This window comes from Cygnus olor, chromosome 1 (assembly GCF_009769625.2).
Source record: "Cygnus olor isolate bCygOlo1 chromosome 1, bCygOlo1.pri.v2, whole genome shotgun sequence".
Lineage (NCBI taxonomy): Eukaryota > Metazoa > Chordata > Aves > Anseriformes > Anatidae > Cygnus > Cygnus olor.
Window position 1 is genome coordinate 99113622 of NC_049169.1, and position 27410 is coordinate 99141031.

Below are 27410 nucleotides of genomic sequence, written 5' to 3' on the forward strand. Positions count from 1 at the left end.
TTACAGTGTCCCTGTTCTTTCTTCCAAAATACATGCTGCCATTCAAGAACAAGATTTAGGTGGATGTGAAAAGGGAAAACAGGCTACTCATCTTTACCAACAGGGCTGAGTGAGGAGTTATAAATCAGTCAACCTCCATTTGTTATCTGGAAAGATGATGAAACAAGCTGTTCAGCAGTCAGGGTGCAAACAACTAAAAAACAATACAGTGATGAGAAACAGGCAGTGCACATTTGTCCAGAACAAATCACGTCAAAGTAACCTAATTTGTTTCTTTGCAGAGATAACCGACTTAGGAAGTGCTGAAAGAAACAGATGAAACATTCAGACTTCAGCAGAACTTTTGACATTACATTGAACACCATCCTCATAAAAGCAAGTAGGGTTCAGATTGGAATTAACATGAAAGGAGTGTGTGATTGAACAGCAATTCCCAAAATGTAGCTGTGGCTATTTTCCGGACAACAGGAAGGTATATTCAATTAAGAGATCTGATCTGTCTGCTAAAATTGGTTATTTTAATTAGTAACTTGGATGATGGAATTGACCTTTGACTTCAAACTTCTCTAAATAATACCAAGTTGGGCAGTACCGCAAGCACTTCGAAGGCAAGGATTTGAACAAAAGTACAACACTGCTGAATCATAGAAAGAGCCTCAAAACAGTAAGGTGAAATTCAGTGAAGACAAGCACAAAGTATGGTATTTTGGAAAGAAAACTTGAATTCTAAAATTCAAAATGAAGAAAAAATGTGTAGTCTTCTGTGGAATACCAAAATATACATCTAGTCAGGGTGGCCACAGAGGGGTATGTGGGGCTGAAGGAGGCAGTGGGTGAGCAAGGAGCTGTGTGGTTTAGGAGCCTTGGCTTCTACAGAATGCTGAGGGGAAGCCACAAGTCTCCCAGTGCCACCACTGCTCGAAGTCCCCCAGAACAGGTCATCCTGTGTCCCAGTAAGAGGCAAGACAGAGTTGCAAGAGCTCGGAGGTGACATTGCTCAGGTCTTCTGGTCTGCACTGCATGAAACTCCAGGCTGGAAGGCACTCCTGGTGTTGGAGTGCCCATCTTCCAGGAGACCTCATGTGGGGGGTTGCCCTTAGTGCCACTTCTTAGGGCTCTGACAGAAGACAGAGTGACTTGCATGTGGTCTGCTTCACTAACACAGGTCACTGACAATTGTTTTGTTTGTTTGCTGTTGGCAGAGATTGCATGAAGGCCCAAGGATTAAAATGACAGCATAATGTAAGCTCAGTCATTTTGCTGAGCCTTACAACTTTTCCTCCAAACAAAAGCAACCCCAGGGAAATCTCTCAGCCTTGAAAACAAACCCCACAGCTTGGAAAACTGCTTTGGCCAGAGATAACACAGTTGGAGGATGCAGGCTGGCTTTATAAAATCATGGCTTCTATGAGTTTGCCTTCAGTCTGAAAAGCCTTTCAGGTTGCTTCGGTAATGCTCTACCTTCTCTGAGTTAAAAACACATCCCTCTGCCATGGGATCTGACACATTTCCCAGGCATGTTTTCAACAAAAGAGCATAGGAGGGGAAAGCAGTGAGACAGACCTCTGACCCTTTCGCAGCCCAACAGTATCGCTCTCATCTTGCTGAAAAGGTTCAGAGTATCACTGACTTTTGTAGCAGTTTCACGAACACCTCAAATAGCATAAGAAGCACCGAGCCACACTTGAACTGATGGAACGACACCGTGCTGCACCCTTTCACACCTTTGGGCTGAACTAAAAACTGATGGCATTTAACCCCCACTTCTGAGCAGCCAAAACCAGGTGTTTGGGATGGCCCCTGTGTGAGATGTGTCACAGGCACGAACCCGTGCTCCAGCAAGCCAACAGACCGTGCGGCAAGGACACCCATGACTTGGGGGGCCGGAGGCGTCGAAGCCCTGCAGATGCCACAGCCGTGCCCCCGTCCCCACACGCCTGATGACGCCTGCACGCCCCTAACCCCATATCCCACATCCCGAAGGGGAATAGCTCCCTGACAACCGGCTGCGAAGGCCGGCTCAGAATTTGGGGCCGGGCACACGGAGGAGACCCTCCTCCCGGGGCCAGCCGCCGGCCTCCCCTCCCTCCTCTCCCTCCCTTCCCTTCCCCTCCCCTGTCCCCTCCCCGCGGAGGGTCCTTCCCCAGGAAAGTTGCTCGGGGGGGGGGGCCCGGGCCTCGCTGCCTGCCCGCCTCCCCCCACCCCCGTGCGGCCGAGGGATTTATTGAAATCGCAAACCCAGCTCCTGGGCGCCCGCCCCGCCGGGGAGAGGCAGCCGGGTGGCCGGCAGCGGCGGGGCCATGGCCGGGGGGGCGCCCCCAGCCCCCGGGGCCCTGCTCTGCGCCCTGCTCTGGGCGGCGGCGGCGGCCCCGGCCCCGGGGGGCGGCCCCGGGGGCAGCCCCGCTCCGGGAACCTTCGGCCGCCTCTACCGGGGCGCCGTGAACATCAGCGCCGAGCAGCTCTACGCCTTCGCCTACCGCAGCCAGCCCGGGCAGGTAGGAGCCGCAGGGGGGGAAGGCGCCGTGATCCCCCCCGAGAGGGGCACCGGGCACCGGGGGGCTCCCGCTGCCGTGCGGGACCCGGCCGGGCTCTGCGCCCCCCCCTGCCCGCAGCCCCCGGCAAGCACCTGCAGCGAGGCAGGTTGAAGTCTGGGGGGGATCGGGAACTGCACTTAATGAGCCTTTTATAAATACCGTTCTGAGGCTTGGGAGCTTCTGTAGGATCACGGGGCTGTCCCCCGGGAGCCCGGCAGGTGAGCCGCGGGGCGAGGGGACTGCGGGGCAGCGCTGCTGAAGGCACGGCTGGGCGCGATGGGGGAGGAAGCACGGCGTTTATGCAGGCTTAGCTACTGCGGATACCCCCCCCCCTTTTTTTTTTTTTTTTTTATTTTTTAATTTCGTGTTTAGATCAAGTAGCTAAGTGGTACCTTGGAAACTCTGCCCCCGTTGTTTGGATCGGGCATTAATTACTGGGTAAAACGCTTCGGTTTTCCAAAAGATGGTGAACCATACAAATGAACCTACCCTCCTGTCCTCAGCTGCACAGAACAAGAGAAAATGGAAAACATCTATCTTTCCACACTGCATTTCTACATATTTTTTTATACTAAGGGAGTTGATAAGAGCATGATTTTTCAAAAGGTGGTGAGGGGGAACTTTTTGATAAGGCTTTGGTTTACCCTGCAAAATCCAGACCTTTAAAGACTTGTCTTCCTTCTGTTCTGTGTGTTACAGTGTAATAAAATGCACCCGGTATTTATGGGGCATGAATTTTGTTTCAGGGCTGATGCAAGTGAGCCAGCCCAGGTTTATTTAACTATTGGGTGTCACCACAGAGCACAAAAGGCCAAATTCATTCTTTGGACACGAGCCTTGCTGTAAAAGCTCAGGGTAATGTAAGTTGGGCTTCTTGTGGTGTTATGGGTGCTGGGTACTGTAACCAAGGCTGCTAGCAGAATAAATAGTGTCTGGGGCTTGCTAGCAGAGACAATGTGCAATGACTGTTGCCACATTTAAGCGGAAACCCTAGAGTGCTAATCTCTACATCCCCATATGCTGGACTCTGAAATCTCTGCAGTGATGTCGAGCTGGTTGAGAGCATATCTAGGAAAGGAAACTTCAGGTTTGGGGCTTGACAATTTTTGAACGCAGAACTCTCCAAACACTGCCATCAACACACTTAAAGAGTGCCATACAGATGGCTCTGGCTAGGAAAACTAATTTGAAAGAGAGAACCACTTAAATGTGAACTGTGCTAGGAGACTTTCTGGTGAGGGGTGCCCAGAAGAGATCCTGAGGAGCCCTACAGACACCAGTCCTGAGCTAAGCCAAGCTTGCAGGAAGGTGCTGGCTAACCAGGATAACTGGCTGCACGTGTGTGGTTGTGGCCCTGAACTGATGAGGCGCAGACCTGACTGGGTCTCCTCTTGCCAGCCTGGTCAGAGCTAGAGGTAGGTCTGTCCCGGTGGTCCTGCATCCCTCTGGTGGTGGTGATTGCTCAAAGTTTGGAACCTGGGTGGTGGGAACCTTGACTTTAATCAGGGACTATGCTCTCGTGGGCAAGCTGCTTGTCCAAGAGTGGTGAAGACGCTTAGGGGCATGCTATTAACTCAGTAGTTGTTGGATCTTCTGAAGGAACATAAGTCCTGCAAAAACTCAGTGTACTAATCCTTCCTTTTCACTGCAGTCTTTAGACTCCAACTTTTAGCGAGTGGAGGATCAGCCAGTGTTAGCCAACTGCTGGCCACGTGCAAGCTCTGCTCTTCCTGATCCCTTCAGTCTCCTCCTGTCTCTGCTGATGGCAGGTCAGCCAGAAGCCTCTTATACCTTGAGGCAGATACCACATGGAACATTAACCTTAGTTACAGGAGATTTAATTGAATAAAAAGAGCATTTTTCCACTAGGAAGGGCTGCAGTGGGTGAGTTTAATTGCTTTCCCTCTGAAGCAAAGCCAGGTCTGGAGTGGTCTGGCTCTGAAACAAGGATTTGTTTTGCTGATGCTGTGGGTTCAGCTGTTCCCCCCGGTGCTCTCACTCATGAGGGCAGGCCTTCAAGGCAGGGGACAACTTGGAGCCAAAGACAAGGCACGAGGGCTGGCCTGTGATCCATCGGATCTTTGCAAATGCTCTGTTTGCTCACGTGCTGTGGCTGCCAGGACACATCTGAAAATGCAGCTGGATAGAGCAGTGCTTGAATGAGGGATGAGGGAAAGGAGGAAAAAAGGCCATTGCTCCTGTTTGGTGCTTCAGAGACCTATCTCTTTCTGAAAATCTGTGCTTCCTTGATCTCAAAGGGTGATCCTCATCCATGTAGTCCTCCTTATTCTCAGGGATACAGGTATGCACGCCATAGGGAAGGGGAAAGCATTCCTTATCGGATTCTTTTGCCTTGTATACAACTACTTGTGAGCAAAGTGCAACTCAGGGTTCTGGAGCAGAGTTGCTTTGAGCCAGGCAAAGTCACTTCACTTCTTTGCATCTCCTTTTCTTTGCGTATGAAATGACAAGAAGGGTTTTTATGTGCTGACTTCGTCACCTGGATGAAACTTATGTATGTATACATTGCTAGTCTGTGGGGGTGAACCTCCTAGGTGCTGTGCAGAAATACTTCACCTTGTGTCTGGAGTTAGGAGAGCTTTCAGGCTTTCTTGTACTTGGCAGCTAGGGTTTAGGCCTTAATTCCTGAGTGGAGCTGTAAAAATAGGGCTGTGCTGAAGGAGGAGGAGCACAGCTACCTCTGCTGTTAGGAGCTTCTAGCGCTGGCCTGCACGTGTGTCCCTCCTTGATCCCTCCATGGTTGAAACTCCTTCCTTGGTCTTCCATGGTGGAAAGTCTTCATTTATTGTGGGGTCTTTTATTGCTCTTCTGGTTCTTTTTCTTCTCCTAGCTGCACTTTGAAAATTTCCTCTCTGCACAGTTGTTTGTTTAATGTTTAACCATGAGGGTAAAAAAAATATTAAAAATAATAAAACCAGCTGTTGTTCCTGCTGATATGCACTCTAACAACAAACACAGACATGCTATAGTAGTGAACAATTAGTTGGGCAAGCAGGTTTATCTTATTTTAGGGTTGTTTAAACTGGAGACATCCATGATGGGGGGGAGGTGAGGGAAGGGGAACGAACGTGGCGCACTCCTGAGTGTCTCAAATTCCAAATACTCAACATGTCCCTAATTGGGAGGGAGGGAAGAGTATGTTATGTTGGAGCTGCCTGTGAATTGTGTCTGTCTGGGAAGCTGAACAAGAGCCGCTGAGTGTTTCTGCTGGATGTGCCATTGGCTAGAGAAGGATTTATGTGACAAGCGAGAGAACCTGCTTAGTTCCACAACTGCAATAATACAAGGGCTTCCAAAAAGATGAGGGAGGCTGGGGCAAAGTACTGAAGAAATTCAAAGTGAGCTGTTCTCTCCTCCATTGTAAGCTCTGGCAGTCACTAATGGTTAACTTGCTAGAAACACAAATGGCACTCATATTGTACTTGTGGGTTATTCCTCTACCAGGTTCAAAGTGAAGCTGGGGAGTATCTTGAGGAACAAGACTGTTGGAGACACTACAATTTCTTCCTAATCAGAGAATCAGCTGAGTGCATGTTTTGGAGGATACCTGGATACTTAGAAAAACAAGTATCTCTCAGGAGAACAAGTTTCCAGCTTTCCTTTTCTAGGCAAAACTGCTGCAATCTAGATGCAGCACGTGGACATTCATGCATTTTGGTGACGATGAGCCCAAAAGCTGAGCAGTAGGCTGCACCTATTCTAGGGGAATGAGTGGGTGATATTTTCTTCCTCCTCCTCCCTTGCCAGGAGTAAGAACAGAGTCCCGGTCTCAGTTCCCATATGGCCCAGCCTCACAGTAAGCCGTCATTGGCAGTAGATCAGGCTGTGGCTTCTCTGCTTAGCAGTCGTGTCATGTGAGGATGTGCAGCCCTGGAGTGACTGTTTCTTACGTGGAGCCTGCTTGAGAGGTAAAACCTTACCCCCAGTGAACAAGGGAGAGAGGCTGTGTGCTTCCATGAGACTTGCTAACATCACGGCCCTTCCTTCTTTCATGACTTAGGTGGGGAAGAAGTTGGCCAACCCAAGGGAAGAGGGGAAGCAATGCTAGTGAGAAGGACAGAAGTCTTTCAGCTTGATGCCTGAAGTTGTGTGGCCCTCAGGTGTGCCTTTTCCAACCCAAAGAGTGCAATGCTCTTGGGTTCCCCTGCCCCTGGGTGAAAGAGTCTTTTGTAGCCTGGTGTGGATGGCAGTTGCACTTGCTTTGCCCTGGTCGAGGAGCCAGAACTGAAATTCACCATGCATTCCTCTAAGATTGTGTGAGGAGTTGTTTCTTCAGACCAAAGCCATCTGTTGCAGCTACAGGGAAACTGAGCTGTGCCACGCAGGGCAACCTTGTTTAATAACTGCCTGCAATCAGATCCGTGTTTGCTGTCCTCTGCTGTTTGACGTGCATGTCGGTCCCACTCCAGCAGCAGCTGCCGTGTCTGTTGCAACAAATCTATGAGCCGCTTTTTCACCTCTAGCTCCTGGGCTGTTCTTAGGCTGCATGTGTAGGGCTCTGCAGGCTGGAACCAAACTACCTCAGAGTATTCCCGTGCTCTCCCGCGTGTCTTCTCTGTAATGTTGGTCTTGGCTCCATCCCAGGTTTCAGCCCACAGCTATACTGTGCATGCAGTAAAACTTTAGTTTCCTGTTTGGAGATGGTCAAACCTGAGCCGCAGGGAGACAGAACAGGTTAGGCTCTGTCTTTCCTCAATGCTGGGTGGAAGCTCACCATTTTAGCCACAGAGATGCAGGTAAAAATCAAATCAATAGGCAAGACTATGGGCTTTTAAGTAAGAAGGAGATCTCTTAAGGTCAGCAGAGCTCTTGCTATTGCAGGATATCCAGGGCCTGAACACTGTTGCATTTTGGTTGCTGAAGCTAGCCTGTTCACCACAGGATGCTGGAAGAGCCTCCGCTCACTATTTCTGGAGCCTAATGTTAAATTAGATGTCTTATGAGCCAGAAATGTAGGCACGGTGTCAAAGCCAGTAAAATCAAAGAAAGTTACAATGTGTGGTGTCTGAAGCCTAGCAAGGTTTGACAGGGTTCCTTTGGAACACTTCTTGCATGCATAATTTGGCTTGGTGAAAGAAACTGAGCAACCCCCTGCTCCCTGGCAAAAATGAGGTAACTTAAGTGAAAGAAAGGTGGGGACCCAGCTCTACTTCAAGCTGGAGATTGGATCTTGTGCCCACCTGAGATCCCCTCTCACTTGTAGTTTTTTTTTGGCTTTCTGAGATGTTTGTGCTTTGTGATTTATTTATTTATTTTTCTACTTAGAGGGGTGAAGGAAACTATCCATTTGTAGGCATTATGAAAAAGCCTACATATGGATAGCCCCCTCCAGTGTTTTGATTTCAAAAAGAAAGGGCATATGAATAAGGGCAACTTCATCAAAACGCCTCTCCTGGGCTTGAACCCTTTCCAAGAGCAGTGTAGCGATTTATAATACAAACATTTACATTGTAATGGAGGCTGAAATGTCCTTAAATAACTTGTGCAGAAGTTGTTGGGTAGGAAGGTATGTCTTTTCCTACCCAGACCTCGCCTGCTATTTTAGGGGATATTCAGGGAATGAAAGTGCAGCCTGTAAAGCTGTATTGCAAGGGTGTGCCATCTGCCCAGCTTGAGAATACAGTTAGTGTGCTTGCATAAGCAAACGTTGTTTCCTGCTGTGTGTACTTATAGAAACACAGAGGACTTCAGAAACAGCCCTCCTTGCTCTATCTTTGCTGATGTTTTTCTTTGGACATAGAAATAAACTAGTTCAGGGTGGTTTAAAACAAACATACAACGGTTAAATGAGAAGAAAACATGTAGGAGATATAATTCAATCCACACCACTGTGATGGAGGTGAAGAACTTGGGATCCAAGAAAGAACCAGATGTTTGTGTTGTGATGGTCATCCCAGAGTTACTGCTGTGAGTTTGGGGTGGGGAAGAATTTAGGAAGGTTAAAAACTCCTTTGGTTTCAGGGGTTGTCCTAGCTCAGAGTTCCAGCTGGTAGGGGTTAGGATGATGCTGTTTGTTAGAGAACAGTTCATTCCTTAACAAGCTGTTCAAAAAGGGATTTACTTATTTATTTACTTATTTAATGCCACCCTGAAGTCTCAGGGTGGTCAGAAACAGGTACCTACTTCATACAGCATGGCAACTCCTAGTTTTTCTTTCTGTCTGGCCTAGAGTCTCCCTAGTGACATTGGTTTGAGGATATAATTTTTTAAAAAAGGAAAACAAAATATTAGCATGGTTTGTATTTGTCTTTCTTCCATTTATGCTGCACAGATACTGTTACAAGCGAGTGAACTCATGGGAATGTCTGTGGCAGGCCATAAGTCCACGCTGAGTGTATTTGCACAAAGTGGAACATTTAAATGAAAATATTCATCCTGGAACAATGTGACTGAGGCTGTGCTTGAAATATCCAGAATCTCTCACTTGGTTTATGCCGCTTTGGGTATTTAATACTTCTGGCAGAGGTGCTGTAAGAAAACTGTGGACCAAGGTTACTTGGCAGATTGCTTTAAACAGCAGTTAAGACTTACTGGCATTCGGGCACAGTGTCAGACGGAAAGGGAATGCTCTTTGAGCTCCAAGCTGTTTTTTGCCATCAGACAGGAGTAATGCTCATATCTCAAAAGAGGGCTGGAAAGAGGTTCTCTAACTCCAGTCGCTCGCCCGTAATTAGTTTCCTTCAGGGTCTCTGCCTCCCCCTGTCGGGCTGGCCGTGGGAAGGGTTGGGCACTAATGGGGATGTGCTGCTTCCCGGCCTCAACTGCTCTCGCCCAGCTGGCTGAATCCAACTTGACTTAGTTTCAGGGTTTACATAAAAACGAAGCGCTTCTTTTCTGCGCACCAGCAGACTGCAGCGTTCAAAGGCTTTTGTAGATGCATCCTGCACTGAGACCTTCCTTTGTAAGCACCAGGCTGCGTGTTTGCTTGCCGGATGTGTTCCCTGCCCACTGGTTTGGCTCAGTGCCTGGTCAGGCCCGCAACCAGGGCTATTGCAACGTGGACTGATAATCCCCAAAGGCCCTGCAAGGAGGGACTTGTGTATGGGTGCCGTGGAGAATGTGGCAAAGCCCTGGTGTGACTCAAAGGTTTTGCTTAGCGTGAGATGGTGAGAAGGGTTTCGATGTCCTCAAAACCCTTTGCTTGCAGCAGAAGCAGTTGCTGCAACCTCCTGCCTGCCCATAAATTCACATCCATGCAGTCTTAAGCTGCTGTGTAATCTCTGTGGGAAATGTAGACTTAATAATCAATCCAAGGACTCTTTCGTGTCAACAAGAGCCCAGTTTATTTTGCTTAATATTTGCAGCCATATTGGTCCTGTTCAGCTGTGTGAGTTTGGGACCAGCTCCTTCTGTCTGTTCCCATCTAAAGAATGGAATTCCGTTGCATTTTTTTAATTTCTTCCTTTTATTTTTTCTCCCCCTATCTCCAGGGTGATAGAACTGAAGTGCAAATATTTGTCTTTCCTGGTCTAACACATTTTAATGTAGTGCTGGGAGCTCCCTCTCAGCTAACTGCTCTGTCCACCTTGGAACACAGGAAAAAAAGTTCATGTTCAATCATCTGAGAAACAAAACTGTCGCTAACTTGGCTGGTGAATAGAGATGTGCATGGCAGAGGCTTGGCAATGAGGAGGAGTATGTGGAAGGGAGAGGTTTTCTGTGGCGCTGGAGGTGCCTGGTCCAAAGTGAAGCCCCTCAGCAGTGGTGGTGTTGCAGCAGAGGCGGTGAGCTGGCTGACCACCTTGCTGCCCAGGCAAAGCTTCCTCCTTATCTCATCAGTGCTGAGGGAGTGGGGGTGGATGCAGAGGAGGCTCTGAACTAGATCCTTCTGTTCTAGCGTGGGGGATTGTTATTACGAGAAACAAAAATTGCGCTTTCTAGCTGGATTTCCCCCTTGTTTCTGCATGCAGCGTAGCTAGGATCTTATTTCTGTGTTGGGAGAGAGGGGTGTGTGCGGTGGGATTGGCTGAGGCAGAGAGGAGTCCTTGGGTCAGAATTGCTTGTTCTTAAAATGAAATGACCTTTGGAGAGGTATGGAGGAAGAATGATGTTTGAACAAAATAAAACACTTTGTTTTCCCCTCCCCTCCTGCCTTTTTCTTTTTTTCTAAAATGTTTTGCTGGAGATTGTACCCTTGAGGCAAATGCCAAATGTTGAATTTCAAAGGGAGAGATGCGACTGCTCGCACTGGCTCAATGGTCAAATTTTGAAATCTGTTGCATACAAATGTGTTTATTGTCTATATCCAGACAATAGGATCTAGAAGCAAAATATAGATTAAATGTTTGAGGTGGGTTAATTGTCCCAACACGACACAAACATCTGTTCATAGGTACTACACTGTTATTCCCGTCCCTTGTGATGCTTTTGCTAGACAGATCACCTGCCAAGCAAAATGTCTTCCTCTGCTAATTAGGGTTCTTTACACTCTGTAACAAAAAGTCAGAGTGGCTGACAGCAAACGAGAGAAGCTCTACTTGCAGTTCAGTATTAATCTTTTCTCTACTTTCCCAAGCTTCCCTGTAATTGCACCTAAATTCTGCTGAGCTCCTGAACACCCGTTGCAAGGAGTAGATACAATGTGCTGAACCGAGGGAAGGTGGAGAGAAGTCACGTACAGTGGTTACACCATAGAATGGCTTGGGCTGGAAGGGACCTCAAAGATCACCTGGTTCCAACCCCCCTGCCATGGGCAGGGATGCCACCCACTACCAGGTTGCTCAGGGCCTCATCCAACCTGGTCTTGAACACCTCCAGGGATGGGGCATCCACAGCTTCTCTGGGCAGCCTGTGCCAGTGCCTCACCACCCTCTGAGTGAAGAATTTCCTCCTAACCTCTAGTTTAAATCTCTTCTCTTTTAGTTTAAAACCATTCCCCTCATCCTGTCATTATCTGACTGAGCAAAATGTTGCTGTCTATCTTTCTTATAAGTGCCCTTTAAGTCTTGAAAAGCTGCAATGAGGTCATCCTGGAGCCTTTCCTTCTTTGGGCTGGACAGTCGCAGCTCTCTCAGCCTTTCTGTGTAGGAGAGCTGCTCCAGCCCTCTGAGCATCTTCATGGCCCTCCTCTGGACCTGCTCTAACAGATCCACATCTTTCTTGGGCTGGGGGCCCCAGATCTGGACACAGCACTCCAAGTGGGGCCTCACGAGGGCAGAGCAGAGGAGGACAATCACCTCCCTCAACCTGCTGGCCACTCTTCTGTTGATACAGCCCAGGATGCAGTTGGCCTTCTGGGCTGCAAGCATGCACTGCTGGCTCATGTGGAGCTTTTTGTCCACCAGAACCCCAAGTCCTTCTCTGCAGGGCTGCTCTCAATGAATTCTTCTCCCAGTCTGTACTCATGTCAGGGATTGCCCCAACCCAGGTGCAGCACCTTGCACTTGGACTTGTTGAACCATATTAGGTTCTCAGGCTTGTCCAGGTCCCTTTGGATGGCATCCCTTCCTTCTGTTGTATTAACTGCACCACTCAGCTTGGTGTCATCTGCAAATTTGCTGAGGATGCGCTCGATCCCACTGTCTATGTCATTGATAAAGATATTAAACAGGACAGACCCCTGAGGGACACCACTGGTCACCAGCCTCCACCTGGACACAGAGCCGTTGACCACCACTCTCTAGGCACAGCCTTCAAGCCAATTCCTTATCCACTGAATGGTCCACCCTTCAAATCCATTTCTCTCCAATGTGGAGACCAGGATGTCATCTGGGACCGTGTCAAAGGCCTTGCAGAAGTCCAGGTAGATGACATTGGCTGGTCTTCCTTTGTCAACTGATGCAGTCGCTCCATCTCAGAAGGCCACCAGACCGACCAGGCACAATTTGCCCATGGTGAAGCCGTGCTGGCTGTCTCGGATCACCTCCTTGTCCCGCATGTGCCTTGCCATTGCTTCCGGGAGGATCTGCTCCATGATCTTTCCAGGCATGGAGGTGAGGCTCACTGGTCTGTAGTTCCATAGGTCCTCCTTTCTATCCTTTTTAAAACAAGAAGTGATGTTTCCCTTTTTCCAGTCACCAGGGACCTCACCTGACTGCCAGGACTTTTCAAATATGATGGAGAGAGGCTTGGTAACTCCATCAGCCAGTTCCCTCAGGACCCTGGGATGCCTCTCATCAGGCCCCATGGACTTGTACGTGTTTAGTTTCATCAGGTGGTCTCGAACCCGCTCTTTGTTTACAGTGGAAGGGACTTTGCTCCCCCAGCCCTCATCTACAGAGTCAGGGACTCGAGAGACGTGGGCAGCCTGACTGGCAGTGAAGGCTGAGGCAAAGAACTTGTTGAGTACCTCAGCCTTCTCCGTGTCTGTTGTTACCAGAACATGTTACATAGCATATAACACTTTTCATGTGGGTAATAAATGAGAATGAATGCTTAGATTTTAAAGAATATTTAGACTTGAGAATCTTGCCTCCCTCTTCCTAGTAATCCTATTTCTTACTAGTGCAGTGCTAGCAATAATACAAGATCACAGAAATAGGAGCAAAGCTGGTTAAATGTTATAGGTGGTGTATGCTCAGCCTAGTTTTGTGAAGAGAGGGAAACTGAATGGTGGATCTGACTGCTGGATCGCTGCAGAGGGACTTTCTTTCCCCTCGCAGGCTTCTCCCTTTCCAAACATTAATCACCAAAGCTCTCGTTTCCCTTCCCTTGCCCTGCTCTGGGATAGTGAGCAGGCAGCACACCATGGGGGTGATTAAACCTTTCCTGTATCAGGATGTGGGCTGCAGGATTTACCTCCTGATACTGGCCTAGATGCAGAACAGAAAGTGCATCCTAGGCCTTGGTGTTTGCTCTGTGACAGCTGTTGCTCTTCATAACCCTGGGGGAAACACTGCAGCCCTCCTCTAGCAAAAGGTACAGAAGGCCCAGGTAACCCGGGCACTTGTCCTCTAGGGCTCAGCTTGCCAAGCTTTGGTTGTAAGGATCAGTGAGTAGGCCAGATGGAGGTGTCATCTGGGGGAGGTCAGCTCCATTAATTTTGTCAAAACCTTTGGATCTGTAATTGTAAATGTAAACAAACTTGCTTTGAGGTCTGTTTGCAAAGGCTGAGACTTTGAGGACTGCCAGCAGTTGACAAAACAGGCTGGGGTAGGGACTCGAGGTGAGATACCAGCAGAGCATCAAAGAGGGGGAGAGAGGGGTGCTTAAGTGCTGCCCAGAAGAAAGCTACGCATCTGTCATCTGGGCAGTAAAAGCGTTGTTGGGCAACTGCTGGAAAGGGACATGACTTGGGGTGGCAAGGTGAATGCACCCCTGAATACTTGAAACTGAGGGAGCTTCTTGGCTGTTTAGTACTGAAACATGAGGCTGAGTGAGCTGCAGGCTTTATAGCCTGGTCTCTCTTCACCTGGTGCTTCTGAGAGTTGTGCAGTATAAACTGTACAGACAGCAGGTCTCAGGTTTTGAATGTCTCAGTTGTTTGTCCCCTGCTAAGCTCCAAGCTCATTGCTTGTGGCCCTCTGCCTCTCTTTGCACACTTTAGTCTCTGCATCTGTAAAATGGAGATGGTGACTGCTGTGGGCACATAGCATGTCGTTGCAACACCAGAGGCTTTTCAGAAGTTGTACATTAACTGTATAGTAGAAGACAGAACTTGCAAAAGTCTTCAGTTCTCTGAGCAGGCCCCCCAGGCATCTGGAATGGCAGTTGCCAAAACAGCAGGACTGCCTGAAAACAGATGATCAGTCCTTAACAGAATGAATTAATCTTGGCATTGCTGGTTGTTAGTTAAGTAAACATCTTGGATTCAGCCTTGGATTCATAGGGAGGTCTTTTTTTTCCTTCTACTTTCTCTCCCCCACACCCCTTTTTTTTTTTTGTTTGTTTCCTTGGAGGAAACTTTTCTGATCTTCAGACTAATGGGGCATTTAACCTGGAAGAGCCTTGAGATCTGAAAAAAGACATGCTTAGTGCACTTGCCTGTAGGTTAAGGAGAGAGAAAAGAGTATTAGTGTTGGCAGCAAAGAGGAGGTGATGTGTAACCCTGTGCAAGTAAGGGCAGTAACCCTTGCCCAGGGACATTCCAGCCACCCTAGGCAAGGAGAATCAGGGTCTTGAACTGCAATGTGGACCCAGCTTGAAAAATTTGTCAGCTGCGTTATTGTACCTGCAGCCATTGTCTTAATTAGCTTTCCTTTCACAGGAAAATAAAATGCTAAATCTTCTGGCCAGATTCAGCAGGGGATGTTGAGGCCAAGAGGAGGGTGTCAGGGTAAAAATGTGAGTAGAGTGCTAATAAGTCACTGTATGAGCAGTTTTACTGTTGGGCTTGTCCAGGCAGCTGTTACAGAGGTGACTCCATCTTGTAAAATACTGCAAGGGTTATGCTCTGCGGAGTTGCCTTGGGCAGTTACAAACACCTGGAGTACTGTGTCCAGTTCTGGTCTCCACAGTGCAATAAAAGTGTGGACTTACTGGAGTGAGTCTACTGCAGGGCCACAAAGATAATGAAGGGTCTGGAGTGCATTTCATATGGGTCATTTCATATGAGGAAAAGATATTGCCTCTGGTCCTAGACTAAGGCCCGTTGTCTGTTGATAGCCCTGCAACAGTGAGGGGTGGTTGAGCTGGAGCAGCCTGAAGGGAAGCCATCGGCCCAGCTGGTTCACCATGTAAGATGTGGTAATATTGCAGAAGGCGAGGATGAGAAGCTTATGTCCTGTTAGGCACTGCGAGTTACTGTCTCCTGCAAGGGCAGGAATTGTTATTTCAAATAGCATTCTTGACAGAGGTTCCCAAGGGGAACAGGCTCTGACACCTGCCTCTGCTCTTTGGGTTCATGCCCTGCCTTGTCCAGCAGTGAGCTACACTGTGGGGTACTTGCTGCTCCCAGGTTCTGGGATCTTCAGTAAGATCTAGCCCCTGACACCATGCACTCCTGACTCCCTAAGCAGGTAAAGTCTGCTCTCCCATCCTTCTCTTTGGGTATGAGCTGTGGGGTAGGCCATGGTCACTCTTGTCTGCCCATGCGATACTTGGGTCATTTGTGAAGCAGAGCAGGTTCCCCACATCTGATGTGGAGCTCCACAGGCAAGTGTCTGGTGAAGTTCACTTTTGGGAAAGGATGTGACGGCATACCTCGATACATTGCAAACTGCACTGGGGAAGAAATGCCTTCTGTTTTGGATAGGACTCAGAGAGCCCTGCTTTGCTTGGTTTCTTAACATTTTATGAAAGCCGTTCTTTGCATCTTATGTAGAAATGCTCAGGGATGTGTCTTAGCATGGTATTCCCATCTCTTATTAATATTTAGGAATTCCACAAATTGGCCAAGCAGACATTTAAGATCCCACAAAATGTCTAGTGAAGGTCTCGGATTATGAAATTCTGGTATTAAAAATAGTTCTTTGGTCTTGTGTTGGCAGTGTTGTGCTTGTCTGCTTATGAAGCTGTATTTGATTACGTGGCCATGGCTCCTCAGATAATACATGACAGAGTGTAGGTAGCATGTGTTCTTACCTGTGTAAGCCAAATGTCATGAGACGTTAATAAAGCTGAAAAATATCCTGCACCACTGGAGATAAGTGACTTGCTGTAACTACACTGTACTGTAACAGTGGGAAGAGCTGGCATTTCCAAGGAGTTTAAGCCTAAATCGTAGAACTATCCCAAATGTATCCTAGTGGATACCAAAAGCTGTACCTTTTAATGACAGAAAGAGAGAGCTCCATTCTGTGTTTCATAGGACACCTTAGAGCAGTTTTTTCTTTTGGCTGACTTTTCTAAACAGCTTCTAAACTTCTGTTTATGTACTTTTTATTTTCTTTTTCTTAGAATCAATATTGAAAACGTTTGGTTTGCTGAAAGAGAAGATCTCAGGTGGGAAGAAGAGGTGTTTTCATCTGTGTATGGCTTTCACTTCTGTGTCCAAAGCCTAGGCAAACTGTGAAAGTAGTAGCTTTTTCTTTTTTTAATACAACTCAGCATTAGCATATTCTTAAAACAGCTATTCCAGTTCTTAAATTAAGAATTTAGAAGTACAGATGCAGATTTTAAAGTCTTCCAGTTAATACCAATGAATCGTACACACTTCAAGTAAACCCAATTACCTGTGACATAAGCATAACTATGTCTTCTGCACTGATTTTTATGAACCCAGAAAGTACAATTTCCTAATGTGTAGCTTGCATTTGTGAATAGTTGAGGATGCATAACCCAGCAGTACTATTTGCAGAGTGTCTGGTGTGTGCTCCTATTGTGCTGTGCTAATGTGCTGAGCTCTGGAGAGTTCATAGGGTGATGTCTAACTAGAGGCGGTGTAAATCACCTGCATAGGGGGGCTTGCTTGAACCATTTCATGGGCAAAAAGCTTCTTGACATGTAGCTAGAATGTGATCTCTCTGAACTAACAGTTGGTTTCCCTGTGGATGAAGAATGGCTGCATGTGTTCACTATATTTTCCTGTTCAGTTCCACTGTCCCTTCATTTGGGTCTGGGTTCCTCATCACGGCAACTACAGCTACATAAAGTTCACTTACAGCAAACACCTACGAACAGAGCAGCAGCTCATTCAGCCCACTCCCTTCATTTCCCAGTTATACCAACATGTGCTGGCTTGGCTCCCATCTGAGCAGGGCACCTACAGAGAGCAAGGAAGCTGTAGAGAAATCTTCCAGTGCTGTCCATTGGCAATGGCCTGCTGTGTTGGCCCTTCAGGTGTTACCTGTGAGTATTGCTTTGTGGTGTTTTTTTCTTAACTTGGTTTTAGCACCTTTGTGTGAAATTCTCTCTGCTTGGAAATGAAATTGCATATGCAGTTCTTGTGGTCATAAGAAAAAGCTGGAAGGCATGCCAAAAGAGTATTGCAAAGATTTAGAAACCAGAAGGCAATGGAAAGAGTTCCTGGTTTGTACTTCAATCTCAAGGGATTTTTAATTAAATGATTTGTGATTGTTGTTGTTGTTGAAGACTTTATTTTTTAGGAATTGGTGGTTGTCAGTGCTGCATTACTGTGATGATGGCAGGAAAATTGGTAATGATTATGGCTTTCAAGAGGGAAGTGTTTTGCTCCAGTAAATAAAACTCCCATGTGATCCTAGAATGACTAAACAAGAATAAACGTGAAATTTTATTCTTTTAGACTTGTGACCGCATTTGCAAAACCCTTCTGCTAAACCTTATTTCTGGTATCTTCAGTGTAAGCATAGCTGCCTTGCTGGTGTCTGGCCAGCTCTGTATGTTTTCTCAGAAGGTGTCACCCCCTTTTACCTTCTCTATGCATGGAGGATAGAAAGTTGAGATATGTATGTTGAGACTTCCACTTGAAAAGTTCAGAAGGATTCTCTTTAGGCAAGATGTGGTGGCTTTATTTCTTATCTACCTGGTATGTTTTCATTGATTTAAAGGCCTCCAATCAAGATGTACTGTGTCTTCTGACTAAAACAAGGCATGAGCTTGCACAACTCGTGAGCAATTCATGCAGCACTGGAGAGGGAGCTGAACAAGGTGTTCCTCTGAAATGGAAATGGGGCCATGGCCACACCAACTGCTTGCCTGCTTTTCAAAGCAAATAGAAAAGTGAGGGCTGCCTTCTTCACAGCTGTCCTACCTCTACAACTGTGTGGTGGCTAGACAATATAAGGCAAGACTTCAGCTGCTGGTACAGTGGGCTATGCTGGGAGCCTTGCTTATAAACCAAAGCATCCTTCCTTGGCCCATTGAGGGCAGTCAGAAGTGTATTTCTGTTTTATTAGCTGGTGTAAATATGGGTTATGGTCATCTGATTGTCTGTAACAACAGAGACAGATGCTGACTGCTAACCTGCTTTTTCATCACTGACTTTTAATGCCTTCTTCAGTAATTTTTGTGACTTCCCCAGTAGAGTTGAATGAGTTGGGGACATAAGAGTTCAAGCAAAGAAATTCTAGTTTGTAACCTTGGGTGATTTTTTTGTTGTTATAAAATTAAGGGGGAGTTACTCAGGTTGCTCCTAGTTGGGTAAGTAGAAACTACTAAACTTTCTTCCTCTTATCTACTGCATTTGTTCACTGTGTCTTGTCTAACAGCTCTGGGTTGGAAACAGGGCTGTGATTCTGGATCAGAGCAGCAGGAATGAGGTGCTTCTTAAATGACGCCTGGATCTGAGCAACTGGTTCAGTGACAAACTGATTCATCTGTGGATATTGCCAACATCTATGTCAGTCTAAGGACAGGGATGTGTTCCTCTCACCTGGGTTTGGAGTTGTCTTGTTTGTTGCATTCTGCTATCACCTACCTGTTCTCTCCTTTCTCTTTACACAGGTAGATGCAGTGCGCGTTTACGTGAACAGCAGCTCCGAGAACCTCCAATATCCTGTCCTGTTTGTAGTTCGCCAGCAGAAGGGAGTATTGTCATGGCAGGTCCCACTAATTTTTCGAGGCCTGTAAGTACTGAAGTCTCTTTTTTGTAACGCATTGGTCTACTAGTTATATCCAGCACCAGCCTTCCTCTGGTGCTAGCTCTGTCCACTAGTGTGGACAGCTTGGTTACAAAGCATACTTGGTCACTCTCAGCTGAACATAGGATGACTGTGATCTGGGAGGTAACCTCATGTTTGGCAGCCTGCTTGGTTTCTCAGCTATGTACACACAATACCAGGGGACATGTCTGCTTTGGACCTGCCTGTGTCACCAGTCAGCAGAGTCTGCCAAATGGTGTTGTTATTTCCACAGCTGCTTATGTTGTATGCAAGTTTTTCTTGGCCTCTGGTTTGGACCAGAGTTTAAAAAGCTCTTGAAAGAGCCCCCTAACTGCTGAGTTACAGTGTATTTTGGGGATAAGATTCTATTTCTTGTACCAGATACAGTTGAGTCTGAGGTTGGTTTTGGAGTATTTTCTTTGTTTTTGTGAACATGATCCTGTTGTGTAGCTTCAGCAACCCCAGAGCTAGTGGCACTGCAAGTATTGAGACTCTGAAGGCACCTTAGACCATCTGAGATGTGAAGCTTCATCATGTAGCTGAAATCCTGGCAGCAGGAAGCCCGCAGTGTCTTGTCTGATGCAGGAGGTGGTAACAACAACACCTGTTCTGAGCTGTTCCTCTCTCTGAAGCTGTCACATGGCAGATGCGCTAGATCAGCAGTTGGCACGGGTGGCCTGGAGGGAAGTGAAATGCTGAGGATGGCCAGCATAACCATGTGCATACCATAAAAACAACAACAGAGGTGGAGTTTGAGCTCTGAATAAAAGGCAGAACAATCTGAAAGGCCAAGACCAATATTTCATTTATGCAGGCAGGGAAAAATCACCTAATTTGTACAACTGCAGAACAATGTCTTAACTACTGTCTTTCTCTTTCCACCTAACTTTCCCTTCTGTCTTTCCACTGGCTGTTACAGCTACCAGAGGACCTACAATTACCAAGAAGTGAGTCGGACCCTCTGTCCCTCGGAGCCAGCACCTGAGACAGGACCATCTGAACAGATTATATTTGTGGACGTTGCTTCCATGGCACCATTTAATATTGCGTATGAGCTGCTAGTGACCAGGCTTGAGAGCTTCCAACTTGAGTAAGCTGGAATGAGTGAATGCAAATGCAATTGTTCATCCATCTGTTATACAGGGATTTGGCCCATACTTTTACCTTCCCTTTCCTTCCCAGAAAATAATGAGGGTTTTTTTTGTTTGTTTTTTGCTTAATCTGAAAGTGCTCTGTGTATATTCCAACTCTGAAAGCTTTAGACTTCAACATGCTGGCATTTCTTTTGTAGGACCAACAAGCCCTTTAACTTCACCGCCAGCCCTTCCCAGCCCCAGGTAAGGAGGAGTCCTGCATGGTGTTGCTTGTATGTCTTCTCATATCTAAATGGCTCACATGATCCTTTGTTAGAGATGGCAAAAGCCTTATGTGGCTGCGTTGTTTCCCACTTAGGATGCGAGGAAGTTTCCTTCCTGTTGGTCTTTTTTCTGTAGATATAGTGAAGAGGTAGCAGTGCCTCAGATACACTGACTGACATATTTGGATCCTCTTGCAAAACAACTGAGTGCACCAAAAAGTATGACTAGAACAAATGAATGGTATCATACAGTTCAGGAAATTCCAGAAATGTGTAGAGAAGTCCAGAGACCATTGGACTATTGCACTTCTTTGGAAGTAAGATGGTGTGCACCAATGTTTTGTTATAGCCAGCACTGGTTCAGTTGCCCTGGAAAGACTTGCTAAGATGCAGTTCTTCATCAGAGAGAACCAAATCAATAAATGAGCTGTAAAGGTACAGCAGAGCTCAAAGCCCTATTCCTTATCCAGGGAAGCAAGTCAAGGTGTGAGGTGATAAATGAAATGCCTGATAAATCTGGTTATTAGTTTGGTAGAGAGAGCTGCACATCTTGCTGAGCAGCCTTGTTTAGAGCCCTGCAGAAACTACAAGTCCTCCCTTGAATAAAAATGCTGTTGGCATTTTCATATACAATAATACAGTAATAGCTATAGTAATACAGCAGGTTGTGGAGCTGAGAAAGTATGTAATTTACCCAGGCTGCCTGGTACTCCATTTTTGCTGTTGCAATCACTGTTAGTAACATCACCTAGTTTTAGGTTTCCTATTATCAGGCAAACCAGTTAATCTGGTCTCGAGTGTCTTATGCTGTTTTGCAGATGAATACAATGTTTTGCACTATAGAAGCACAGGAGGTGACGGTTCTTTTGTAAAACGTCACTAATTAGGATTGTAACTTGAATGCAGAGTGTTTAGGATCTAAACAGGGAATTAACATTGTGACTTCAGTCTGTTATTTGTCATGATGAATAATATGAGATTGGTGACTTTAATTATAGGCCAGATGTAGAGAGTGCAAGATGAGTGTTTCTTAGTTGATATAATGCTGTGTTTTTTTGTAAATCAAAGTATTAAATCATCTGCCAAAAAAAAAAAAAATCTAGACAAGTGTTGTAATAGCATAAAGACTGGAAAAAGACAGGCATAACAATTGCTGAGTTGTCACCCAGAACCCAGCTCATGCCTGAGGGTGGAAGAAGAAATTAGATATACTTGTAAAGGTCAGGAGTGTTGTCTGGATGCGTTTATACACTCGCTGTCTGTGCAGGAGAGTACTGTCAGTCTTGGTGCCCCTTACGGTAACTGCACTCTGGTATAAGCATGATTTTAGAAGACAAAGAGAGGGGTTCTCATGAGTGATTTCCTCAAGTATCTAAAGCTCTCCAAGGGTAGTGCACCTGGGTCATCAGGGAGCTCAGACTGCTAGAGTCACTGCTTGGCTGAGATAAAATGTTGTCTGCTAAAGAAACCGGCTTGGTGAGTTTTCGGTTTGAGAGGACTTGTGGCCTCAGAGCCAGTGCTCCCTTAGCAGTAGAGGGACCCTGCTTTAGTAGAAATGGACAAACTTGGGAAAAGCCTGTGTCATTTCTGACTTATCCCTGTCCTTCCAGTTTGGGGTCTTACTTCCTGGGAAGAGGGCAGGGAAATCCAGCTCGTTATTGAGTTTTACGTGACATAAAGGGACCTTTCTAGGTGAGAGTGTCTCTTAGAGAGCTGCAGGAGCTGCCTGCCTGGGGTAGCTCCCCTCCCCATGGGCTCTGCCTGCCCTGGGGCAGCAGCAGCAGCTCCTGAAGGTGACCATAAGGAAGGGTGCGAAGTGGCTGGTGGGGGTCCTCTGCTTTGCATCCCCTCCAGGACGGGGTGAGGTGCCCATCGGGCCCCTTGTGGTAGCCGTGTCGGTGAGCCTGAACTCTTAATGTCTGGGCTCCAAGCAGGGTGGTGGGAGCCTCTGCAGCAAGCCTGTCCACAGGCAGGAGCACAGAAACCCTCACCCAGCAGCTAGCGATGGTAGTACATCAAACTCTTACTGGATAAATATACAAACAATCACATTCCCTGGGACAGCTTTTGCCCAAATCTGAAAAGGCCTCTGCAGGGGCAGGGGAGTGCATCTCCTGACCCCACAGACTGTCCTGTGGACTTGCTCAAAACATGTCCCTGTCTCCAGAAGGGAAAGTAAGAATATCAGCAGGTGTTGTTTTCTCCTAGTTTTTCCAGAGCTATAGCTGAATTATTTTCCAAGCTGAAGTGAGAAGACAACGCCTCTATTGCCTCCCCAACTATCCTTGAAAACAAACAAAAAATCCAAATCCTACAGTCCAGTGTCAAGCATTCATTTATGAAACTCTTGACTGAGTTCAGCCATTTGACCTAATACTTTTCATTGTCACTCTCTGAGCCAACCCATCTGAGATAAAACTCCATGACATGCTCCATATGTAATGTCCCAACAGTAGTACAGAAACATCTGGAAATTGCTCTCTGCAGTATAAAATAGAGCAGACTATAAAATGAAGTTGCTTTAGCTTGACCAGGTGGAAAAAAGCTTAAGGGGAACAAAAGCTATGCTGCATCGTGCATGTTGAAAATGTCTGTCTAGTGGTGCGCTGTGCAGGGAGGTAAAAGTGATCTGTACCTGTTTAATCTGGTCTTCTCTACTGTAAGGTCATAATATTTGAAATCTGAATTTTTTGTGTAAGCCCACTACATCCAACCCAAAGCCCAGACTGGGCTGTGCAGGTGCCTTAGGGAAGCTGTGAAACTATTGGCAGAGGTGATTTCTGGACTGTAACTCTCAGTACTCTGCTTTCTCCTCAGTATTTTTTATACAAGTTTCCTCAAGATGTTGATTCAGTTATCATTAAGGTGGTGTCTGATGCAGTCTACCCGTGTTCAGTTGTCTCTGTCCAGGATATTGTGGTAAGTCTGAGGGGAGGAGGGTGAGGAGCTGTCTGCTGTCGTTCTGTGAAAACCTATGTGCCCCAACAGAGAGCATGACTCTAAGGAGGGCTTCACCCTGTCATAATGGTGGTGAAGGGAATACCTGAAAGAGGAATGAAAGTCCTGTGGGAAGGAGGCAAAGACAAATGCTGAGTTCAAGCAGCTTATCCAGAGATTTTTAGTTATTGATATTTACTTATTGAGAATTGTATTTATTGGCAAAATAGCGAGCAAGTTGTTCCTCTACAGTCTGTCCAGAGGGCATTTGTTATCATGCTCTCCTCATGAGGTTTAACACTTTACTACCTTGTGGCACAGGTCTGTCTCTCTGTGGGGTGGTGTTGGCTGGGATGCTGGCAGCTGAGTAGAAGCATAGTGCTGTTTCCTTGACTCTCCCTGGCTCAAGGCAGCATGGGGAACTTCTAATTTCCAGCCATGAGGTCTCTCCTCCTTTCCATTTCAATCTTCTCCCTTCCCTCTTGCAATTATTCATTCCCTTTCCTTGAAAGAGGAGAACAGCTGCTCCCTGCTAAGGGAGGTTGGCTGTAACTTGCAGCTGGGAAATAGCCTCCCATTTCTCCTCGCTTCCCACCTCCCTGGATGGTGCAGGGACCAGCAGTGTGGGAGCAGCAAGGCAGTGAGAGGTGCAAGGTGCCTTGGCTACCGGCTCTGAAGTCCCAGCATTTGCCTTTAATACCTGGGGTAGGGAGAGAAACGGGTAACATCAACTTCTGCTTGCATCCCCGTGTTTGAGTGGCAGAAGGGCAGGAGACAAGAGAGTGACAGGTGTTTGTTCAGCCTAGCAGGTAAAGAACTAAGAACTGTAGTGGCAAAGAGTAAAATGAGTCCAAGCACTTGGCGTATGGTACAGACCACAAAGCATGCAACACGCTAAGTGTACAGCTGAGTGTATGTACTGCCCTTTGGGAATGTCAGAGAGATCGATCTGACTGAATCCTCATCTGGGATTTAATCATAGCCCTCTTGTGAGGATGACAAGAGTAGTGAGTTCAGGCAAACTGCATCTTCAGAGCAGCTTTTCTAACTTCTGAATGGGTCCTGGTTGTCTTGTTCCCTTTGTCACCCTCCATCTACTCGTGTATCTGGCTTGACTCTTACTTGTCTGTTTTAGTGCCCAGTGTATGACCTGGACCATAACGTGGAGTTCAACGGTGTTTACCAGTCCATGACAAAGCAGGCAGCCATCACGGTGCAGGTGAGACTGACTTTTTCCAAGTGATGTTTTTCAGTGGCTTGTCCTCTGTATCCCTAGTTCTCTTCCGTTGATTCCAGGAAGGGTGTCTGCTTTCATTAGATCATCTGTTACAATGGAAAGGAGGGATTTTACCTTGACTACAAAGCCTTGGTTGTGTTTGTTTAGGTAGATGTGTTATGCCTTGGGTGCTGGCACCGTAGGTCAGCATGGCTGCAGCTTCTGTGAGCAGGTGTCTTCTGTTTGAACCTTGGCTTTTCTACACTGAGCGATTATGATAGGGCCTTTTAATAAACAAAGCTTCAATAGATGGTTTATATTAATTAAAATACATGCTTCAACATTGGTTTGCTTGTACCGGGACATAATGTAATGAATACTGGTGAACTCATCTTATTGTCAGCAAGAATGAGGGGAGCCAGAAGCCAGGCTGTCCAGACCAGGCAGGTCTCTGTAGGGCTGCTGTCTGTGTAGCAATTAAAACCTATATCTAGCCTTTTGGAGCATCACCTCTGCCTTGTATGGAGGGAGAGGCTCCTTCACCTCGCATGGATTTGTCTTCTCTGTGCAGAGAAAGGACTTCCCAGGTGAGCAGTTCTTCGTTGTGTTTGTCATCAAGCCAGAGGATTATGCCTGTGGGGGTTCTGTGCCTTCTTCCATCCATGGTGAGTTGTGCTGGGGGTTGGATTTCGTTGTTCGATCTGGGTGATGGAACAGCAGAAATCCTTTGGGTCCTGCCTTTGGGATGGCAATATATAGCTGTATCTTATCCAGGTAACTGTGAGGAAGGTTGAAGCAAAAATGTGTCAGGGAGGCTAACAAGTTCTTATCAATCCAGGAAATGTCTGTAGAGAACAGCACCTGGCTTGCTGGGGTTATATGTCTTGTGAGGAGTGACTGGTGTCTTGGGAGATAATGGAGACATCTAGGCACTACTGGATGCAGCTCTTTTCTTGTTCTTTTCCTTCTTTTCCCTCACTCACGTTTTGCTGTTATTCTCCTGCCTGCATGGAGGCCCACAGCAGTTCCTGCAGAAGGCATTTTCTCCCATTGCTATCTTGGGATCTATGACTTGGGGGAGCAGGAAACAGTAATAATTTTTTAGAAATAATTTATGAGACTGATTCCAATGCTTTCCCAAGTCAGAAAACAAATATATCCACTTTCTGGGCAGTGGTCATCACCACTCCTGTGATGTCTGAAACTGGAACGAGGGTGCAGCTGTCCTCATAAAAAGTGGAGTTTATTTCAGGTCAGGTACGCTCCTGTCTTCAAAGTTGGATGGCTTTCTCTCTGTAGGAAAAGTAAGATTTCAATCAGATATACTTTACTTCTGTAGTTCCACCACCGCCACACTACCTGTTCCCTGCCTCCCCTCTCGCTGACCCTCAAAAAAAAAAAAGTCACACTTTGGGTGTCTTATCCTAAAGCTGTCAGCAGAGCCGACCAACTTATGGAAGGCTCAACCATAGTTTTTTTTTTTTTTTAGTCTGAAAAATAAGTTGTGGCTGGATGGGGAAAAAAGGAAAACAAAACAAAACACTACGTAGGCAAGTCAGGGAAAGGTTTCTGCAAAGCCATGCAAAAATTATAGTGAAAAGCCAGACCCTGTTTTTGCAAATGCAGAGAACTGAGATCAGGGCCAGAGGCCATTAATGTTTGACCATCTTCACATTTGCTGTACACTTTGCATCTCATAGGAAATGTCAACCGTACCTGGAACCTACAGCGGACAAAGAACCTTCAAGTGACGATCGTGCCCTCTATTAAAAGTCAGTGTCTCTGTGCGGAGCAGTGCAGCTTTATGGTGGGGGAACTTGGTGCTTCTGTGGAGGAGGGTATGGCTGGTCTGGCAGCCCTGTCATGGGATGGTGTCATGGGACTGGTTAGCACTGGGGACAAAGAAAGTGGGGAGAGACCTCACAGAAGGTTCTTGTCATCTCCTCTTGAAGAAAGCATATGGATCCGGAGAGCTGTTTGGGGCTGGGTGTTATCAGCAGGCGGTGCTGGGAAGAGCAGGGCAGGCTCTCCCTGCTCTGTGGGCTGACTGCTGCTTTCTCTTTCTCCAGGGTCTGTTTACATCCAGGCCATGTTCTTCAGCTTCCTGAGCTTCCTCTCCTTTTACCTGGGCTCAGTGGTTGTTGCTTTCGTGCACTATATCAGGTGAGTCAAGGGGTTTTACAAGAACAGCCTTCTTGTTTCTCTTTATTCTTAGAAGTGCCTCATCCTGCATGGCATTTTGGGTGAAAAGGGGCAGCAAGCATCTGAACAGAGCATCTAAACAACCCCCTGATTATTCAGTGGACTCCTAGTTGCAACCGTGAAGGAACACATCAGCCAGAAGACTTTTCTTCCCCTGCTGTGGGGATCATGGCAATGGTGAAAACCTAAGGCTCTGCCCTCTAGTTTTTGCAGTGCCCCTACCCTCTGGGTTTCCCTATATGGGAACACAGGATATCAGATGGAAACTGTGAGAGGGCCAGTCTGGAATATGCGGTGTTAGAGTATTAGGGAATGGAGGTACTTTCTGGAGAGCTGGACCAGCTACTGCAATAAGTGTTGGTGACCCACACAGGACCTCGGAGTCCCAGGAGTCCCTGATCTGTATCCCCAGGGCCTAGTGCCTAGGCTTGTGCTGTGGGAAATATCCATATCTGAGCTGAACTTGGACACAGCTGCTAAGACACATTGCTCTTTGTGTGGAAAAAGAGTAAAACGTCCTGACTGCCCCAGGGTCCTCTGTTGCTCGCTGGTGGTTACCTTGAAGTCTTCCTGAGTGACAGCAGGACTAGAGGGGCAGAAAGGGGACGGCAGCCCAAAGGAGAGGTAAGATTTGCCCTTGTAGGGCAGGTAACCACTAGCACATGATGAGCCTTGGTGGGGCAGCAGGAAGGTGCTCTTAAGGTAGTGGGGATGGTGGAGTTTGTTGGGATCAGTCACTGCTG

General features: G+C 46.9%; 2 protein-coding genes across 5 annotated transcripts in view; one reads left to right on the plus strand and one right to left on the minus strand.

Moving 5' to 3' along the window:
• SPICE1 (spindle and centriole associated protein 1) overlaps nucleotides 1-12468 on the minus strand; it is a 40150-nt gene extending 27682 nt beyond the window's left edge. The window contains 1 exon segment of the mRNA XM_040562898.1: nucleotides 12366-12468. Coding sequence (XP_040418832.1) covers nucleotides 12366-12468 — 103 coding nt within the window.
• SIDT1 (SID1 transmembrane family member 1) overlaps nucleotides 2347-27410 on the plus strand; it is a 44523-nt gene continuing 19459 nt past the window's right edge. For 2 of the 4 annotated variants that reach the window (XM_040572217.1, XM_040572244.1), the window contains exons 1-9: nucleotides 2347-2495; nucleotides 18798-18919; nucleotides 19875-20045; nucleotides 20247-20292; nucleotides 23130-23231; nucleotides 24385-24468; nucleotides 25037-25130; nucleotides 26166-26237; nucleotides 26535-26628. In XM_040572217.1, coding sequence (XP_040428151.1) covers nucleotides 19984-20045; nucleotides 20247-20292; nucleotides 23130-23231; nucleotides 24385-24468; nucleotides 25037-25130; nucleotides 26166-26237; nucleotides 26535-26628 — 554 coding nt within the window. In that variant the 5' untranslated portion in view covers nucleotides 2347-2495; nucleotides 18798-18919; nucleotides 19875-19983. Of the gene's footprint in view, nucleotides 2496-17092; nucleotides 17223-18797; nucleotides 18920-19874; nucleotides 20046-20246; nucleotides 20293-23129; nucleotides 23232-24384; nucleotides 24469-25036; nucleotides 25131-26165; nucleotides 26238-26534; nucleotides 26629-27410 lie in introns of those variants that run through there. The other 2 variants (XM_040572226.1, XM_040572233.1) reach the window with 1 other exon arrangement.